A 21,309-nucleotide genomic window follows, 5' to 3' on the forward strand; every position below is an offset into this window, starting at 1 on the left:
CAAGGGGGTGGACCTAGTGAAAATTGTAGTGAAACCGCATGCTGAGTTCCCAAGAACACCCCAGTATAAATTGACTCCAGAAACGATTGCAGGTATAAAACCCGTGATCGAGTCCATGATTAAGCAGGGAATATTGAAAGAAATTGTGGGTAGTCCATGTAACTCCCCGATTATGGGTTTGCAGAAACCAAATGGGAAATTCCGGATAGTGCAGGACCTCCGAAAGATTAATAACATAGTCGTTTCATGTTGTCCAGTGGTACCGAATCCATCAGTGATACTGTTTCAGATACCGTTCCAAGCAGAATGGTTCACTGTGATTGATCTTTGCCAGGCCTTCTTTTCGATCCCTTTGGACGAAGAGAGCCATTTTCTTTTCGCATTTAAGCTGGAAGGTCGCGTCCTAACATGGTGTCGTATTCCTCAGGGGTATACAGAAAGCCCATCGATCTTTAACCAGCTTCTGAAGAAAAATCTTGAAAGTCTAGTGCTGCCCCAGAGGTCAGTTCTGGTCCAGTACATAGACGACCTCCTTGTGGCGTCAGAAACAGAAGAAGCTTGCAGGGAGGACTCCATTGCTTTGTTAAATCACCTAGCTGAAAATGGGCACAAGGTGTCCCCGGGGAAGTTACAGTACTGCCTGACAGAAGTGCAGTACTTGGGACACAGAATTGAGAAAGGCAAACGAAAAGTGTCACCAGACAGGATAGAGGCTATCATGAAGATGAATGCGCCTAAAACACAGAGAGAAGTCAGGATGTTCCTAGGGATGGTGGGGTATTGCCGACAGTGGATCGCGAACTTTTCACTGAAAGCAAAACCCTTGCAGAAACTGACGCACAAGGAGGTGAGCGATCCGGTACCATGGGACAAAGACTGTTTGATGGCGTTCCTACAGCAGCGAGAGGACCTGTGTCGTGCTCCGGCTTTGGGAATGCCTGATTACGATAAACCATTCTTGCTTTATTGTTGTGAGAGAGAGGGTTGCGCGCTGTCTGTGTTAGTCCAAATTCATGGGAATGCCCGTAGACCAGTCGCTTCTTTCTCGGCTACTTTAGACCCAGTAGCCGCAGCGTTGCCCGGATGTCTCAAATCCGTTGCCGCAACAGGTGTCAGCATCGAGAGGTGTGAGAATATTGTCATGGGGCATCCGTTAGAGGTGCACGTGCCCCATTCTGTTGAACTGTTAATGACCCGGACCAAAACACAGCATCTGACCAACAGTAGGCTCACGCGCTATGAGCAAGTCATTCTTGCTGCAGAGAACGTGACCCTCAGGAGATGCTCTGTTTTGAATCCTGCTACCTTGATGCCACTCCCAAACGATATAGATGATGATGATGAATGTACAGACCATGACTGCCTCAATGTGACTGAACTATGCACCAAACCAAGACCCGACATCGTAGATGAGCCACTGACTGACCCAGACGAAATTTTCTTTGTCGATGGCTCATGTGTAAGAGACGAAGTTGGGCAGTTGAGAGCAGCTTACGCTGTTTGTACAATTACTGGAGTTGTGGAAGCTGGATGCCTGGAAGGAGTACACTCCGCTCAGGTAGCCGAGATTATTGCCCTAACGCGTGCTTGCTTGGCAAGCAATCAAATTCGAGTCACCATATACACCGACAGCCAATATGGTTACGGGGTAGTTCATGATTACGGGCAGTTGTGGTCTCAAAGAGGTTTCATGACCTCTTCAGGCTCTCCCATTCGCAATGGAGAGTTTGTGCGCTTGTTGTTAGAAGCGTTGCAATGTCCAGCAGGTATCGCGGTTGTGAAGTGCACCGCCCATACCAGAAACATGGACTTCGTGTCACAAGGCAATAGATATGCCGACGAAGTCGCGCGGTATTGCTTGGAACAAGGGTACTCTTTCACAGAGGTGGAAGTGGGTGGAATAAATGTAAGAACTGAATTAGCTATGATACTGGAAACTGTTGACTCTTGGGACGAACTGAAGTGCATGCAAGAAAATGCTCCTGATTTTGAAAAGGAAACATGGGAAAAGGCAGGATGTGTGGTGGGGGAGGCCCATTTCTGGGTCTCAGCAGATGGCAGAGCAGTGTTGCCCAATGAGATGGTGAGCCCAATGGCAAGACAAATACATGGTCCCGTACACTTAGGAAGAGACGCTATGCTGAGAGTGTTTAGGCAGACCTGGTACAATCCTAAATTTAGAGTAGCAGCCGAAGCAGTGTGCCAGCGTTGTGTGACCTGTCAGCAGTTGAATGTGGGGAAAAAGACACCAGTTGCATTAAGTCACATTGGGAGGTCAGGGGGTCCCTTCAACCGCATGCAGTTGGATTTTATCGAACTGCCGAGGTGTAACCGCCTCCGTTATGTCCTGGTGGTTGTTTGCGTATTCTCCAGATGGGTTGAGGCATACCCTACACGTAGGTGCGACACCCTCACAGTAGCCAAGTTACTGCTTAGGGAGCTCATTCCGCGCTTCGGGGTACCGGCCTCTTTGGAATCAGATAGGGGAACGCGTTTCAACAGCGAGCTTGTGAAGATGATTTGTGCGGCTTTGAACATAGATCAGAAATTGCATTGCAGTTACCGACCAGAAGCCTCAGGAATTGTGGAGCAGATCAATAGCACGATTAAAGCCAGAATTGCAAAAAGTGTGTTCATCAACGTCCTTGAGTTGGCCTGACGCCCTGCCATTGGTCCTTATGAGCCTCCGTAGTACCCCAGACAGAAGAACGGGGCTGTCACCTCATGAGGTGTTGATGGGGAGAGCAATGAGGTTGCCATCTGTCCCAACTGCCGCACTGTTGAATATCACAGATGATATGATCCTGGACTATTGTAAGGGGCTGTCTGACGCCATTCATTCTGTGTCCCTTCAGGTGCAGGCTGCCGAGGTTCCATCATGCCAGGACCTGTGCCACGGCCTGTGCCCTGGAGACTGGGTGCTGGTACGAAAGCACGTGAGAAGAAGCTGCCTGGATGTTCGTTGGCATGGGCCCTTCCAGATCATCCTGATCACGAACACTGCTGTGAAGGTGGGAGGCCTGCCCAATTGGATCCACGCGTCGCACACGCGGAGGGTTCCAGCACCTCTGGAAGAAACAGCTCCTCTCTCGGATAGACGTCCAGCTGAGGACCGAGAAGCCATAGAGGGGGCTAGCCAAGCTGTAGAGGTGCCAACAGAAGAAGGGTACGAGTCTGACCAAGCTGAGGACGGTCAGCACAACAGCGAAACGGACGACGCTACTGAAGGAGAAAGTAGCTGGGAATACGAGTCAGACACTGACCGGTCTGACAGAGAGTGTGAACAGACCAGAAGAAGAAGGAGTAGAAGGGTACGTGGAGAAGCTAATTGGCCGCAAAGAAGGAGCTCTAGCCTGAGGTCAACTCCAGAGAGAACCCTTCCTCCGATATCAGAGGATTCAGACCCGGAAGAAGGTGCTCAGGGCGCTGAAGCACCGGACTTGAGAAGGTCAAGAAGAGTGCGTGTGCCTACTAGAAGATACGCCACCCCTGAGTGGACATATCTGGTGGCAAATGTCTTTGGAACAGAAAACAGGGAGGATACGAGCGGTGGTGGTGTCCAGCTCTGAGCCCATCGTCACAGTGGAAATACGGCTGTTAGTACCCGGAGTCGAACAAGAAGGGTCACTAACTTTCATGCTCCCCAGACCTCCCCGCCTCAGCAAGTTAAGGCACATGTTTTTCACAGAATTGCAATTCCCCGATTTTGGTACAAAGATAACAGACCATGAAGAGCACAATCTTCGTTTGGAAATATTGAACTATGCTGTCGAAGCTGCAGGCACAAGCCTCATCATAGATGCTTAAAAGACTTTGTAAATAAGCGAGAAGAAAAAGAAGATTACCTAGCGCCCAGGAAGCAGAGAATCTTAGGGACCTTCCTTTGAGTTGACGGAGAAGGGCTAGGGTTGTCTGTATTGAACTGTTAAAGGACTTTTGCGAAGAAGGTTGTCAGCTTCCAGTTGTGTGGTTCTAAGGACAAAAGGAGTAAAAGAGACTGTAAAGGAACGAGAAGAAAAGAACTTTGTGCAGAGATAAGAGAGAGCCATACTGTCTGACGAAATGGAAGCCGGCACTCCGAACCGCAGAGCCAAATGTATAATAGGCACACTAATAGTAGGAGTGATAATTTTAATAGTTTTAGTAGTCACAGTTTCTTATGTAAAGGGACATGAGGAAGAGGCAAAGGTAACCGATGTGAAATCTGTAGAGACACCTACACCCACCGTTGCTGGTGAGAAAGGGGAAAACATTCAAGAGAAAGCGTTATTAGCTGCAGAAGCTCGCAGGTTACACGTAGATGAGTCCCAAGGCGACTTTAGGTCGAATGCTTATGCTAAACTTTTATATGAATACGTGGATGCCATGGAGGTTAAGGACTGCTATGTCTGCATGCAGTTGCCGGCGTCTGTAGATGAAGGCATTCGATATCATCACCTCCCGCTGACATATGGCATTACATGTAGCTTATTGCTTAGTATATTTTATGGGAGAGATAGTTTTGAATACTATTTCTCCAACTATGACTCAGTGTTGCCAGAAGTCCCAAATTATAAACAGATGAACAAATGGGACTACTGGAAGAGTGAAGACAGGTTGGCCAAGTTTTTCATTCCTTGGATTACCTTAGATACTTCACATGCCCGCAGAAATAACCTGACATGCAAGGTGTCAGAAGTCGAGAAGAAGTTCATAGGGCAGGTGGATGATCGATACAGGAGACAAAAGATTTTGAAAAAATCAGGACAATGGAAAACAGATTGGACCGAGGAAGAGAAGGCACACAAGAGAAAGGGTAGTAGTGGTCCAATAGCTTTAGATAGAACGCAGAGAGGAAAGTTATGTCTTCACCGAGCCAAAACGTATTATGAAAATGTATACGTGGGAGAAGTTAGCTGTGAACATGCTTTCAATCTAGAATATTATACTAAGGATTTCCTAAAGGGAATGCAAGTGATTCCAAATGTGTATTTTGTATGTGGAAGAAATGCCTACGTGAGACTACCTGACAACTGGTATGGATCATGTTACTTGGCAATTATCTTCCCCAAAATATATCATGCCCAAGACTTAGAGATCATCGAGGGCAAGACATCATCGAGAGGAAGGAGAGATATAGGAGATGCAGAAATGGTTGGAGATGTATTTGGAGCTGTGTTCCCTCTTTTGGGACTAATCCTTAATGATGTTAAAATTAGACGACTGGCAACAGTCGTAGACAGGTTGTCTGCCAGCACTGCTCAGTCCTTAATGCTGGTGGAGGGAGAGATGCAATCGATAAGGGCCATGGTTCTTCAAAACCGTCTAGCATTAGACGTCCTATTAGCAAAAGAGGGCGGAGTCTGTAAGGCTTTGAAGGTCCAGGAATGTTGCACTTACATTCCAGACAATTCAAAACCCCTTGAGAAAGTTATTATGAACATAACTGATATTCACAAGGAGATCGAAGATCTAAGTAGAGAAAATGTTTGGGAAAAGGTGGGCCACGGAATGAGTGAAGCTGGAGGTTGGCTCACCACATTAGGCAAAAGCTTTGTGTGGTATATACTGAAACCTATCATCATAATATTGATCTGTGGGATCGTGTTGTGGGGATTGGTGAGGGTATTCAAATGGTACAGAACAAAAAGGTCAGAGAGGGCCCAGAGAGAACAGCTCCAGAGATTAGCTGCCATACAAGATAATCAGTACAGGAGTCTGAGGGCTCTGGAAACGCAGAAACGAGGTATGCTAGCAATCACTGCAGTTTAAATGTTAGTGATGACCCCGAGAGGTCATCAAAGGGGGGAACTGAGAGAGCGCAAACTGACCTAAATATATAAGTACATCACACTTACACGTAGTAAGCACAAGTCATGAAGAGAAATGCCATGAGTGCTGATAGTACCTGCATCTATATTCTGAAATGTGTAGTTAACTTAGAGATTTAAGTAGAAGTGGAACTAATGCAGAAATGTGTGAAATTATATAACTTTATTAGACGTGATTAATCCTGAATCCATGTCGTGTAGCTGCTAAAATGTAGGATGGCATGCGGTTAAACGTAGAACGTGGTAAACCTCAGGGCCAGAGCTGGAAGGGATGGGGTAGGTGTTTCCTTTCACGACATGGATTGCACTAATGTTTTAGTAATAGCGTTAATGGGCCATGATTTATAGATGTGTTTACCGAATAATAGAATAAGAGTATTAACATGCTATTAATTAATGAAGGAGTTGGATGCTATAATCATTATGAGAAATGCTGTAGGCCTGAAATGTTTATAGACATTGATTTACACGTATTGGTCTGGGCTGAGAAATGTTGCAAACTTTTGTTGGAAGTCTATGAGAATTGGGATCTTGGCTGCAGATGTCTGTCTGCAAGAGAAAGGGGGGATCCAATTATAAATGAAATGAATAGAGGTTTGTTCAGGAGACGGCCCAGACATGGAGGAGGGTTCCGGAATGTTTTAAGGGGTATCAGCGGGCCGGAGAAGAGTCTGAGAAGCAAGGTCAACTCTAACGCACGAGGCCTCATCATGGAAAAAGCCAGAAGCTACACCACGTGAGGGGCGTCTCACGAGGGGCGTCTCAAATGCTGTTGTATGTTTTTGTATTAGGGACAGCACCCCTGGGTGGAGTTAGAGCAGATGCCTGAGGACCCTTTAGAGAGCGGATGGGTAGGCAGAGAGGGGTCATGACTGGAGAATTATAGGTTTTCACCAAGAGACTAAGAGTGGGTGACTTCCCTAGGGGGTCATTCACCGCTGACACCTTTTGTTAGGTTGAGACCTGGTTAAGTAGGGATACCATCTAGAGCAGGGTAGGGACAGCCTAACCTGTGTTTTTCCTCCAACTTAAATGACGGAGAGATCGCAGTACGTGTCAATGCTGATAGCTTTATTATTCTTAGAACTTGTACTCGTAGTCTTCTTTGCTCGTCTGAGGGTTTTCAGAGAGCACATGTATGTAGTTGGGCCCGTGTATCTTGTGAATCTCATTCTGAGATGCCTGTACTTGCAGCTTATTCTGACTATATAATAAACCTTTGAAAGCTAGAAGTTGTCTGTGATCTTTCGGAGCGGAGTCCTTTATTGGGTGAACTAACTTGGTAAGAGATGCACTTTATTCCCTCAATGACAGGCAACAAAGGTTCAGTCGACCAGATCGGGGTTTTAGATCAATAGTGATAAGGTATCGATCAAAATCTCGCCCTTCCACTTCAATTCCTATGATTCCTGCTGAACCTGGAAGTATAAAAGTGGCTTCCGGCTTCAGCACGAAGAAGATTATTCTTGCCGGATCTCTGAAGCAGAGCTGCTGTGCGTTTGTATCAGAGTCTTCTTGAGGGTAAGGGTGCAGTGCACCAATCGAAGTTTGAATTTTTGAAATGGTGGCTGAATGAAGGTTGCTCTCTAATCACCACTTGGCTTTGTCTTCTTAACCAAAGCAGATATTTCTTTCTGTGCTGGGAACGTGTTCCCATAAAACATTTTGTATGTTGAAGTATTTGCCGGTGTTATTCCTAAGCAGTACAAAAGGGGGTGGTGATGTACGGAGCATCTGAACCAATCAAACACTCACACCCAGTCAACAGATCTGGGTTTAATCCATCACCATTCTTTAGCCCACTCTGCCACCCCAGTTCAGACATGGCCATATGCAAATCAGTCTGACCCTGTGCCTCATGGGGACAGTCCAGCCCGAACTGCCAAGCCATGCCTTCCCTGGACCTGAAACAAGCTTCCTAGGACCGGTTTCTGGCATTATAGCCGTCTTCAGCCAGGCTTGCTTGAATCCAGTGGCAAAGTGAGCAAGGGACCCAGATCTGTTGACTGGGTGTGAGTGTTTGATTAGTTCAGATGCTCCGCCCATCACCAGCCCCTTTTGTACCGCTGTGTTATTCCTAAAACAAATCACGGTTAGGTGACTATTCTTCACCTTGCCCAAATAACTTGTTCGTATCTGAACTCTTTGGTATTTGGTATTGGGGGACAGAAACAAATGTGAATTTTACCAAAGAAAGCACCAAACAACTGTGTGAAAGGATCTTGGCATCCCGCAATATTTTGATAGACTTTCAGAGTATCAATTTTGTTACTGAGATAAAAAAGTTCTAAGGAACTTGTGAACTGTACAAAAGGAAGTTGCGGTTATGAAAATAAATAATCACTTATTCCTTGATTGCTATGGCACAAATCTGTTACCCATTGGAACATTTATTATTCATTTTTGTATTTTCTTTAACAGGGCATCATTTGAGTCCTGGGTGGTTCAATCGCTGTGAGGCGTGCCTTCTTGTTCTATTTGGTAGGTATTCATGATTATGCGAATGCTGAAGAAAATCTACCAGCACAAGTTTAGGTAGATAAATTGTATTTTTATATTACGGTATTACTCTGAGGAAAGAGAATAATGGAGTATTAGGACTCTTGTCCTAGGACACAAGGTTATCCAGAGTTGTTCTCTTTTGCAGGTAAAAAATTACATATACTAGTATAGAAGAATTTTGATGATCATTAATGATTAATCATTATCAATATATATATATATATATATATATATATATATATATATATATATATATATATATATATATATATATATATATATATATATATATATATATATATATATATATATATATATATACCGTCATGTGATCAAGGCCTTTTGAGGACGAAACGCGTCAGAGTTGATAAACTCATTCGCACCAGCAAAAGTGGAGTCTGTTCCTGATTCTTCCATACAGAAAGGGAAACGAAGGAATAAAGGAATAAAGGATAAAGCAATATATATATATATTAATCTGTGCTGTTATAGCAATAAGATTTAAGGCTATCAAGAGGTGCACCACTTTGAGCAGCAAACTGTTCCAGAGGGACTCGATTATTGAGACTCAACAGTTACAGACGTATCTGAAAGGCAAGCAATTGTTTTAAAAGCATGCTTCCATCCACATTAGCTCGTTGCTCTGCCGGACAAGCTTTTAATGTTTCTCACTGCAAATAGTTTCGTGACTATCAGAATGGAAATTTTCTTTTTTACAGCAGTTCTGTTATCTTTGTTAATGCAACTAATGTCAGCCTGTTTATAAGATGATACGACAATCTCACACACTCTGTTAGCTACTATAATTCATAATATTAGTTGTCTAGAACCTTGATCTTTCACATACACACTCTAAAGGATTAGTGCGGTCATTTTCAGCATAACATGAGGCCTTAATTGTATGTAACATGCACATGCCATACCATATACATCACAAGGTTCACCTTAATTCCTGTCAATAAAAATCCCAGTAGGGTAATGGGCACCCAGATACCAAACGTGTCCCTGAACCATCCTAATGGTGAAAATGTGCTTTAGAAATGCTTGTAAAATAACCTAACAAATATCCAAATACAGGTTGCCATATGGCTCAACCTGTTAAGAGACCATAATGGGGAAATTAATGAATATGGTGTTCCTTTCCAATTCTTCTGTCTCCATTACCTACGTTCCTGTCTCCTTTCATTCCATGTGTTCTCTCTCTTCTCCTTTTATGAAGCGCCGCCTTCGCCTATCTCTTGTTCTTCACCTTTCGAGCCTAGGGTTGGTGTCACCCGGTGCGGGTAACTCATGGTGTCACCCCCCTCACGACTTACCGCATGGACCTCCTCCGGTGGCCCCACCTAGTAACCACCGGCTCAAATTAAGCACTGCCCAAAGACCCGTAAAAGATCATAAAAGAGGGCCCTGTTCTTCTATTTCCCGGAACGTTTCTGTGAATCGACCAGAGTTGTAAATGTAAATGTATTTGAGCTTATATAGCGCACAGCTACCCACAAAGGGTTTCCCGGCGCTTGCTTAGGGAACCCGTCCTGGTATTCCCCTGTGAGATAATCCCGGCAGGGTATCCACAAGGTGAAAGCCAGGCATCCCACCGCGAGGGGCCGTTGTGGAGATTAAGCAAGCTATTGCCCAGAGTCGCAGAGTGTGAACCCATGAGTTGAGAAGGCACCGGAGCGAGAATTATCGAGTCTGTGGAATTTTTGAGCCCAAGACCCGCCGCGGCGGGGAATTGAACCCTGGTCCAGGGCCGATCTCAGCTTCCGGGTCTGCCGCCTCTAACCCCTGAGCCACACTTCTCCTCAGAGTTGTCTTTTACATTGTTCGTTCAACGTGTAGAGAAATGGATAAATACACAAATTCTAGCTAATGTGATATATATATATATATATATGTAACAACATCTTGGAAGATTAGGTTTAAGATGGTAACAGTGGTTACCTAGAAAGCAGCAGGTGCTCGGCTGTCTGCGGAGGGATTATTTGCAACTGTGGTTTTGGCTAAATGTTGACAAATATGGTCACGAGAGAAGTCACAAAACGGAAAAATACCGCTTGAGCATTGTGAAGACAGCTCAGGGCCAATGAGAAAGGTATGCCGAGCACCAGGACCGGTCCGTACAAAAGGTAATTCGTCTGTCCATCCCGTCTCGACGAGCAGCCCTGTTTCCAAGGAGACTCGGAGACTCTCCCACGGATCCGACATCCGAGTGGCAGTAAATACATACAATGCCGCAGTAAGCCCCCCCCCCCCTCCCCCCCTCCCCCCACTTGAGGAATTATTGTGCCAATGTATTTTCCCTTTCTTGCTCTCAGGAAATGCCACATCCGGAAAAATAAGTGCCAGTCCCCCAAAAAAGAGTGCAGTGTCCTACACCAGCAACCACCGGCTCAAATTCTCAAATTAAGCACTGTTTACTGATTGCCCATGAACTCCACAGGCAACAGTGTGTGGACCTTTAGGGCAGGCATTCCTATTATCAGTTGTCTGCGTAGGATTTGCAAGGCTTGGCTGACCCAGGCAGGAAAAAGAAAACACGCCCGGGGTGTGTGGGAGAAAGTTCCCTGCTTGTCCAGGGACATTTGTCTTTCGTTTCTCAGAAGCAAACTCCAACTTTTGCGGTTTGCTCCTATAAAACAAAAAAGAATTGTTGAGCAGTTGACCATGACATAGTGGTGAAAGAACGTCAGTTATGTCACTGGATGCAAAGTAATCCTACATGTCGAGCCAGAGGGGCAAGGAACCAAAATATGTCAGGATGAGTTGAGTTTTGTACAGCACCAGTGGCCTGTAAACCTTCCTCAGGTCTACATGACCCTCTAAGAGTGTCTTGCAAACTATATATTATGCACAACCATTGTGTTAGTCTGACACAAATGCAAATGAAGTGTCTAAAAAGCCGCAATTTGTCTGCAAACGTGAATTGGAAAAGTTGGCCATCTTCACAACGTTTTCCACAGACCCTTGCAAAGGTTGAAAGAAACTTTGAACTTGACTCAACCCTACTCTGATTGAGAGGCAGAAGGCATATATGTTGGGAAACCTTTTTTATTTTTTAATACACTGTAATAGACTGCTGGCTTTAACAAACTGTGTCTGAGTAAAGTTTTATAGAGTGTCCCATCTGCATAGTCAAGGGAGGCGCTGTGAGGTATTGTAAGGTATGTAACTACACAAGAAAGGTGTGCTGAAGCATCCATACTAAGACTGAGCCTATTTGTATTGTATTGTACTGTAATTGCATTTATATAGCGCTTACTGACCCTGACGAGGCGACAGAGCGCTTTTCAGCGAGTAGCACATGAACCCAAAAAGGATTAGTGGATCAGTATAGTGAAATTGTGTAATAAGAAAGAGCGCAACACGTGCCCTGGCAATCGGACTGTAATAATGTGACACCACTATAGTTACAGGTGTAGTGCCCAGTGAGAGAAACAGTGAGTATGTGTCATGGGTTTCCTGAACAGGGTGGGTTGGAGGTGTGGTGAGCCATGATGATGCAGAAGAATCAATTCAGTGGTGTAGCGCCGTTTTTCCCTAGCAGCACACCAGGAGCTACACAGAGGGTGAAATAGTTCTAGATTATTACATATTATTATTCTAAGAAAGTAGGCTGGGAGAAACTGCAGATAGGAGCTGCACGTGCTCTGGAATACTGCAATAAGGGTCGAAGACTGTAAGAGGTGCGGAGGCCTGGACATTTGAAGTGACGCCCCTGAAACAGTTATTTTCATTTATAGCACTGCCTGAATCTATAAAACGCCCGTTACTTAGCCCTGAAACAAACCATCAATACAGTTTCTGAGACGAGCGTCAGTGCCACCGGAGAAATACGCACCACCTGTCAACCACCAAGGACAAATATTCTTAAATTGACACGATGGAGGCGGAGTACCGGCGAGCCTGGGCTGTAACCACAATCTTTCATGTTGATTAGTTCCTCCATTTAGTAAAACAGAAATAAAAGTCGTTTCCCACCTCTTCTGAAGTCCTCCTTTTATTTTCCAAATCTAGCAACACGGTGACATATTAACGTCTTTTCATTGGTTTTTGAATGTCACGTCACCAGCTAGTGGGGGCTTGACAACAGCTTTGCCGAAAACGTAAGTTTAGCAAAAACACTTACGCGGACACAGCTCTCCTTTTCTTTCGACTCGACTGTGGTGGTGGCTGGGGCCCTACCCTAGGGGCTCTGTAGTGCAAATCGCCCAGCAGCAGCACTCCCCCCGACCCTGAGACTTTGGGAGGGAGGGGTGAGGGGGGGTGAGCAGACACCAGACCAAATTGAAAGTGTGCAAAAGGCCGCTTTTATTGAAACAGGTGCATATTTACAACAATACAAACCTGGCAACCGCCTCACAAAACTAGTCCTCACTAAATAAGATGTTACCTTACAACCCCAAACGTCAGGCCCGCCCCTAACACGTCACAAACCCCGCCCCCACCCAGCACAACATAATTACAATTCAAACAATACCAAAACCTGATAATCATTTAAATATCATCCCAACCCACCGCAAAACATCACATTGCAAAACTTACCCACCAACAACTTACATTGCCCAAAACCTTGTAACCACCCCACGAAACAACTATTTAAACTTTTCCAGCCATAGCCCAACTTTAGCAAAAACCCAACAACCTTCATGTCCCAGCTGACCAAGAACGCCCAATTTCCGCACGGCACCTGTTCCAAGCGACAATGAACAACATGCTGTGTTACCCCATATCCACCTGTTACGACAAAAGACCCTAAAATTATGGAGATAAACAAATAAATAACGAAAATAAATAAATAAATAAAAACCCGGGGAAAATAAGAGAAAGAGCTAACCAAGAATAGGGAGGGAGGGAGGGAAAATTTTCAAATTAACTATGAACTCCCGGCCACCAGGTCATTCAACCTAAAATGGTGGCCGGGAGGCGGGGCCAGGGGATTATATAGCTGGGCTCCCTCAGTAGGAACCGAGGGAGCCCAAAACCAGCCCAAAACCAGCCCAAGGCTGGCGCTCTGACGCAACCCCCCCCCACTAGCCCCTCCCAATCAGCCCGGGGGTGGGGACCTCCCTACGGTCGGCTGCGCCCCCCAAGCCCCCCTTGGGAGGGAGGGGTGAGGGGGGGTGAGCAGACACCAGACCAAATTGAAAGTGTGCAAAAGGCCGCTTTTATTGAAACAGGTGCATATTTACAACAATACAAACCTGGCAACCGCCTCACAAAACTAGTCCTCACTAAATAAGATGTTACCTTACAACCCCAAACGTCAGGCCCGCCCCTAACACGTCACAAACCCCGCCCCCACCCAGCACAACATAATTACAATTCAAACAATACCAAAACCTGATAATCATTTAAATATCATCCCAACCCACCGCAAAACATCACATTGCAAAACTTACCCACCAACAACTTACATTGCCCAAAACCTTGTAACCACCCCACGAAACAACTATTTAAACTTTTCCAGCCATAGCCCAACTTTAGCAAAAACCCAACAACCTTCATGTCCCAGCTGACCAAGAACGCCCAATTTCCGCCACCCAGAAAAGAGGGGGAAAGGAATTACCCTCCTCTCTTTCTGCCCCCCAAAACCGACCAACCAAGGAACCAGAACCTCAACCCAAGAAATTTTGAATCTTCAAACACCTGGAGAGCACCTCTCGCAATTCCAATAGATATAAATCCATCCCTATACGAGATAAGTGAACACCATCGCCGCGAAAGAATTCCACATTGTCATACCGGATGTCCTTATGGGACACCCGCCCAAAACCCAGATCTCTACAAAAACGGGAAACCTCCAGATTCAACTTCCGTCGCGCCTTATCAACCGCCCTAGGCTTGATCGCACCCCTCCAGGTTCTTCTAGGGACCAATTCTGTCCACAAAACATGGCAACCCGCCCATTGTTGACGAATAAGAGAAAGATCCTTCTTCATTGCTCTCAATAAAACCACTCCTTTCACCCCACAAAGGTCATTCTCCCCAAGGTGCAAGAGCAACACGTCAGGACAAACACCTCCCACCAACCAAGAATTCAAGGCCGGGATAAGCTCCCTCCAGATCATACCTCCCTTCCCCTTCCATACAACATTAAAAAGACGAGAATTAAAACCAAGAGTGGAACCAAAATAGCTTCTTATAGCTTGATCTTCCGCGCGCCTAATGAAGGAATGTCCCACTATCCAGATCGTCATGACAGTAGAACGGGGGCCGGCCACTGAACCTGAAAAAGAAAAGCAGCATCAAACTTCAAGAAAAATTATCATCCGCAGGCGCCATAACAGGATCAGTACGCACATAGCGCCGAAAACAGTTGGAGGACCAACGCCCTAAGGACATAATGTCTTGCTGCGACCAACCCCTGTTATGAGCTTCTGTTGCTGCCCCAATCCTGAAAGAATGCGTACCATACTGTGTCTCATCCAAGCCCATGAAACGCAGCGCTTTACGCAAAACCATGCGCAGTTGGTACTCAGTCACCCTAGAACCATCCATATGTTGAAAAATAGGGCCCTCAAAGGCGGCCCCCGAACAGTCCCGCAAACGCCTGGCCCACCTCAAAGGACACGTCTCAGAAGGGGAAGAAGCTTCCAGCCAAATGCCCCTCCCTTTGCCGTGTTGATCAGTTTTTGCACGAGCCAACCAGACGTGCAACCCCGTTTCCACAAATCGAACATTCTCCCATCCCACCCCAAAAGTAACTTTCGACCCCAGTAACTCAGAAACTCTGAAAGCACCAAAAAACATCCAAACCATAAGAGTAGAAAACAGACAAACCTCAAACTCATTCAAACAAACTGAGGGCAAAACCTGCAAAACTCGGGCTAACGTCTGCCAAGACAAAGGTCGGCGAACCATATGTTCCCTACCCCTCTCCCTAGACCAACCTTCCAGCATGCGCTTACCCACCTCCCCCGCTGAAGGAGAATAGCCCCACAGTAATTTGCCCATGAAAGCAATACCAGCCAATTTACCAGCAATCGTCACACGTGTCAGACCCCTGTCTATCAAGTGAAGAATGAACTGTACCACATCTTCAGATCGTCTCCAGCCCGGAGCGCGCCAACCGGCCCCAGATTCTAAAAACTCTTTCCAGGCCAATTCATACGCTGCCCTAGTGGAAACTGCGAGCGAACCTACCACCAACTGCAAAACCCTGTCTCGCCTACAATCCACAGATGTTCAGGCATGCGGGTCGGCGTCCTGTCCGCCTCCGAGGCTAGCCCATGGAATCTCTCCCACTGTGAACGAGACAAAGCATCCGCAATGTCATTGTCCACCCCAGGAATGTGTAAGGCCTTAAAACTGATGTCATACGTCAAGCACCCCAACACAAAGACTCGCAAGAGCTTCAAGATGTGAGCATCCCTGGCCGACTGCCGATTGATAATGTCCACTACAGCTTTATTATCAATTCGAAACAGCACTTTTTTGTGAGCAAGCTCCTGACCCCACAGAGTCAACGCCACCACCACAGGGAAAAGCTCAAGGAAGGCAATACTCCTGCCTCCGTTCTTCCATGCAGCAGGCCACTGTTCAGCACACCATCTGCCCTGCCAGTAAAGACCGAAACCATCACTGCCTGCAGCATCTGAAAAAATTTGGACGTCCCAAATCCAATTCTCCTCTCTGTACAGAGGAATGCCATTGAAAGAGTGTAAAAAGGCTACCCACATCCGCAGATCCTCCTTAACACCTGCTGACAAGCGGACGTGATGGTGAGGTAAAAACTGACCAGACAGAGCTCTACCCAAACGCCTGCAAAAAGTTCTACCTGCCCTGACCACCCTACAAGCAAAATTAAGATGGCCCAGCAGCACCTGAACTTCCTTCACTGTCACCTTTGCCTTGTTCAACATCACATGTAAGAGGTCCAACATTTTTGCTTTTTTATCCACTGGTAAGCGTGCCTCCATAACAGTAGAATCAATTTCGATCCCCAAAAAAGACATGGTCGCGCAGGGGCCCATTGTCTTCTCGGGTGCCAAGGGCACACCTAAAAATTCCATCAGAGTTTGGAATGTTCGCAAAGCATTCTGGCATGCTGAGGAATTGGGAGCACCTACAAAAAAGAAATCATCCAGGTAGTGAGTCACAAGCTGGTGTCCTGACGTGTCGGTGAAAAACCATTGGAGAAATGTGCTAAAGGTCTCAAATAACGCACAGGATATGGAACAACCCATTGGAAGAGCCTTATCAACATACCACTTTCCTTGAAATTGAATCCCCAAAAGATCCCAATCCCCAGGATGTACTGGCAATAAACGAAATGCAGATTTGATGTCACACTTTGCCATTGCCGCACCAGTACCAGCAGATACAACCAGGGCCATGGCCACATCCACTGAAGAATAAGACACGGAAGCAGCCTCACCATCAATGAAATCGTTAACTGATGAGCCCTCCGGCCATGACAAATGCTGAATCAAACGAAATTGCCGAGGCTCTTTTTTAGGTACCACACCAATTGGGGAGACAATAAGATTTTCCAAGGGCCAATCATCAAAAGGACCCGCCATCCTTCCCCCACGCACTTCCTTATCCAATTTGTCTTGTACCACCTCTGGATGTTCATTGGCTGACAAAAGATTCTTTGACCACCGCCGCAACCGCGGCCCTGTGTAACCAAGACGAAAACCCTCCTGAAAACCATCCAACAATAACTTAGCAGCTTCGACATTCCCATAACCCTTCAAAGCCACAGCCAAGTGAAAAGGATTAACTGGCGTATGAGCCTTTGGGCCCAGTTCCAGAAGTGTTTTCCCCCCCCCTGTTAGGTTGAGGCTGCTGTGCAGGAGCAGGGGCATTGGCTGACTGCTGTGACCACTGCCTGCCCCTTGTAACCCGAGGCCCCCAACACCTGGACAGTGGGTGCGTTCTACCACATTGGGAGCATTCGTGTCTAAATTTGCAATACTCTCTCGGGCAGTATCCTCTGTTAAAATCCCAACATGTCCCATCGGCAGGTTGAACTGACGCAGCTGCACCCACCCCTCCCCGAGTGGGCTTACCCTGAAAGGGCCGTGAAGGTAATGGATACCCACTAGCTGTGAAAATCGTCTTACCACCCGCTGATGCTCCCATAGTGTGTTGCCACAGGTCATTATCTAACTCCCCCCATTTCGCTTCAGGATCCCAAGCCATCCGAGCCCGGAATTCCTCATCGTACTGTGACCAGGCATAACCACTGCCAGTAATCTGCGCCTTTCTGATCACATCCATATACTTAAACAGGGCCACACAGCGCTCAGGGAATTTCTCACAGTACACGCTAGCATATATAAGAAATGCCGCAGTCCAATTTTCGATGGTCAAAGGAACCTTAGGGCGCTTGGCCAACTCGTACTCTTCCTCCTTAGACCCCTCCTTAGACCTAACTTCCCTATGTAAAAGCTTCAATAATTCCACGTACTCCCCTTTCCAAATCCTTTCCTTAGTGGACAGCATTAAATGAGCGCCCAACGCTTTCGTGACGCCCATGTAAGGCAATTTCTTTATTTTAAGCTCCTTGCTGTGTGGGGGATCCTTACCTACCTCCATGGGCTCTGTAACAGTCCCAGAATCCACCTTAGAACCCACACCCCCGTCACCCGTGCCCACTCCTTGATCCTTAACGTAACGACCCTTGTGGAGCTTAAGATCCACACCCTCAGAAGAAGGATCTCCCCCCGTTCCCACAGAAACCATCAATGGCTTGTCCCGCAGCCCAGCAAGCTCACCTGGATTCAATAAAGGCAGTTGGGCCGGCCTCGCTCTCCATGCCATCTGTTCAACCTCATCGCCTGACCGAGGAACCCTCACCGCGGGGCCGCTCTCCCGAGTTGGTCTGGATACTGTAGTTCTCTGACGCACCACCACCGGTGCCTGTAAAACATCATCAGAAGCGTGAAAAAGCCCCCCCCTTGCACCCTCAGTACGTATCTCGCCCTCCTCAGGGCTCTCCTCATCGTAATCTAAAACCAAAGATTCCTCCAACCTAGGAGGGGCCAACACCTTTGACGGATTTCTGAAACCAACCTGGGCCTTACCAGCCCGTACTGACACCTGAGGCGGGGGAGCCGACTGGACCCGTCTGTACTCCCCCGAACGTTGACCATTTTTATACCTCTTAACCAACGATGAATCCCTTTGTTGATGAGAAGAAACATTTGGGGCCAGCGAGGACGCGCCTGCCCTGCTTCTGCCAACCCCGCCGATATCCAAAGAACCTGACAATGGGGCCAGCGAGGACGCGCCTGGTCCGCTTCTGCCAACCCCGCCGATACCTGTAGAAAGAGAAGTTGGGGCCAGCGAGGACGCGCCCGACCTGCTTCTGCTGACCACGCCGAGATCCTGTAAGGAAGACGTTGGGGCCAACGAGGTCGCGCCTGACCTGCTTACGTTGACCGCGCCGGGGTCCCTCGCCGGTACGGGGTATGCCGCGCCAGGCTCCACCCTCCCTTCTCCTCGGTGCAACTGGGCCGCACTCCACCCTACCAAGTCTGCCTCTCCACGACGCTCTCCGACCTGCAAAGAAAAAGGCTGAACTGATGTGCCGGGACCCTTACTACCAGAACGGCCAAAACTACCAACACCGCTAGCCATACAAAAACTAGAATCCTGAAACTGCACCTGACCAACCTCCCGAGAAACAGACCCCTTAGATCGAACCAACAACCCCCGCCGAGGAGGGGAAGGCTCCACGTCCTCACCACCACTACTCCAGTTTAACAACTCCTGAACAATCCTAGATGCAGGTCCCGATGCCAGACCACCCTGCCCTTTCTGCTGGACATCAGAACGGGGCTGCTCCATCCTCCCAAGCGATCTGCCCCCAACAGGCAAACCTGGAAAACACAAATTGCCCCCAAAACCACTCCGCATATCAGTCCCTTGGACGGGTGTAGCCCTGCCCGCATCACGGACCCCCTCTGCCCAGGAAGGAAAAACATCCAAACCCTCCCAAGATCTAGCACCCACCTGCCTATCACCACTCTCCTGCAGAGTAAAACCAACAGCACCACCCACAGAAGGCTCATTGAACCCCCCGCCAGACCCCGAAACAGCTTGTGGATCACCCAACAAAACACGACCAGACTGAAGACCCAGCAAACCTGCCCCTGCCCCCCTTTCCACCTGCGCCCACTCCCCCTCCCCCACAGAACCACTAAGGACTGACAGTACCTCCCCCCGGGTTGAGACAGGGGGGGAAAACAACAGGGGACTAAAAGGTACAAAAACCTCCCCAGCCCCTAACTGTCCAGGCTGCGCTGTAGGCTGAAGCTCAACATCACCCAACAATTGTGTCCCAGGAGCACAAGCTGGCGTAGACACTCGGTCATTTGCAAGCCCCTCACGAGCAGCCAACAAGTCTGCTGCCTGACGCAAACCAGTTGCCCCCGAAACCGAGAGGTCACCAGATATGCCAGCCGGCACAGACGCCGGTAAAATACAGTCAGCCTGAGCGCGCGGCGCAGAGAATTCGAAATGCGCATGCGCGCCAACCGCCGGTGCCGCGGCCGCCGAGTCCTCAGCCTGACAGGCGGAGATAGACGCAGAACGCTTTCTGCCTCCCCGCTTGACGGCCCGCTTGCCTCTGGCAGCGGGGACCGAAAGCGAGCGCTGCAGCGGCACCAAATTCACCAAGGGAGTAGAAGCCTCCCCCTCCCCCGAACCCGCCTCCTGCTGTAAACCCGCACCCACATCAAAATGCGCCACACTTCCAGGGGTCACTTTTCTAGCGCGCGAGCGGCCCTGTCACTTACCCCCTCCCGGCGAGATTTTTTCGGCGACGCGCAAGCCGCGACCACCGCCGCCACACGGGCTGAGGCCTGTCGCCGAGGATGCGACGGCCCAGTCACATCACCTAGCACCAAGTCCAAGCGTCCCGCTTCGCTCAAGAGGCGGATCGCTTCCAAAACACGATAGTCTTCACCCGACATGACGAGGGACAAAACCAATTAACTCTCACAAAAGTTAAAATTTTCAAATTAACTATGAACTCCCGGCCACCAGGTCATTCAACCTAAAATGGTGGCCGGGAGGCGGGGCCAGGGGATTATATAGCTGGGCTCCCTCAGTAGGAACCGAGGGAGCCCAAAACCAGCCCAAAACCAGCCCAAGGCTGGCGCTCTGACGCAACCCCCCCCCACTAGCCCCTCCCAATCAGCCCGGGGGTGGGGACCTCCCTACGGTCGGCTGCCCCCCCCCCCCAAGCCCCCCGTCTCCTCTGTCAGTCTAATCGCGTGGAGGTGGCGCACATGACGTCAGAGAAGCACAGCGCGGGGGCTGGTCCAGGGCCGTCATTGGTGGTGCTATAAGATTGACGGCCCTGGGACCCACAAACTACTAGGTATGCCACCACTGCGCATCGCACCATCATCACTAAGCTAGGTGGTGCGTGCGTGGCCGTGGCGTGCGTGCACACTGCAGTCTTTGGTGCTTGTAAACAGCTGCGCTTGCACAGCATTGGTGTCACCCCATGACAGTGGTGTCACCCGGTGCGGTCCGCACCCCCGCACCCCCCCCTAGTGACGCCGCTGCCACTTTGTTCCAATGCCTCAATTTCCTCACATTCTCCACTTCTTTCCTCCTGTTTTTTCGCCTGTTGATTCTGCTCTTTTCTACTACTGTTCGTCCTTCTTTTCTTCAGGAGTGCTTTGAAATCGCATGGTTTTTGAGAATGATAGAGTCTGATTAACTAATTACCAGGGTTAATGTATAGGATCGTGACTATCTAAGTCTGAGTCTCTATAAGACCCAGTATGTCTTTGTACGAATACGTCCTCACACCAATTAAATAAATCCTTCACAAGACAAGACTTCAAGTCAAAACCATAAAGGTTTATTCAAAATATAAAATCATTACAGAAAGCAAAAAGTTGTTGGTCAAGTTTCCAAAGTAAGCAAATAGCAAGGACCAATGTATTGTTCTGCAGGAGGACTGTCAGAGAGCCTGCCTCACAAGCATGCACAAAAAGCTCTAAGTATAAAGTAGGTAAAGAAAACAGACTAC

General features: G+C 47.9%; 1 protein-coding gene across 1 annotated transcript; it reads right to left on the reverse strand.

Moving 5' to 3' along the window:
• Positions 1–13,842: 13,842 nt before the first annotated feature.
• Positions 13,843–20,236, reverse strand: LOC147722586 (uncharacterized). Its single transcript, XM_086967328.1, has 3 exons — positions 20,060–20,236; positions 18,035–19,673; positions 13,843–14,538 (listed from the first exon to the last, which is right to left on the reverse strand). The coding sequence occupies exons 1-3, from the start codon at positions 20,234–20,236 to the stop codon at positions 13,928–13,930; spliced, it is 2,427 nt and encodes an 808-aa protein (XP_086823454.1). The 3' UTR covers positions 13,843–13,927.
• Positions 20,237–21,309: the final 1,073 nt, after the last annotated feature.

The sequence above is a fragment of the Lissotriton vulgaris genome, chromosome 4_1 (assembly GCF_964263255.1).
Source record: "Lissotriton vulgaris chromosome 4_1, aLisVul1.2, whole genome shotgun sequence".
NCBI classification, from domain to species: Eukaryota; Metazoa; Chordata; class Amphibia; order Caudata; family Salamandridae; genus Lissotriton; species Lissotriton vulgaris.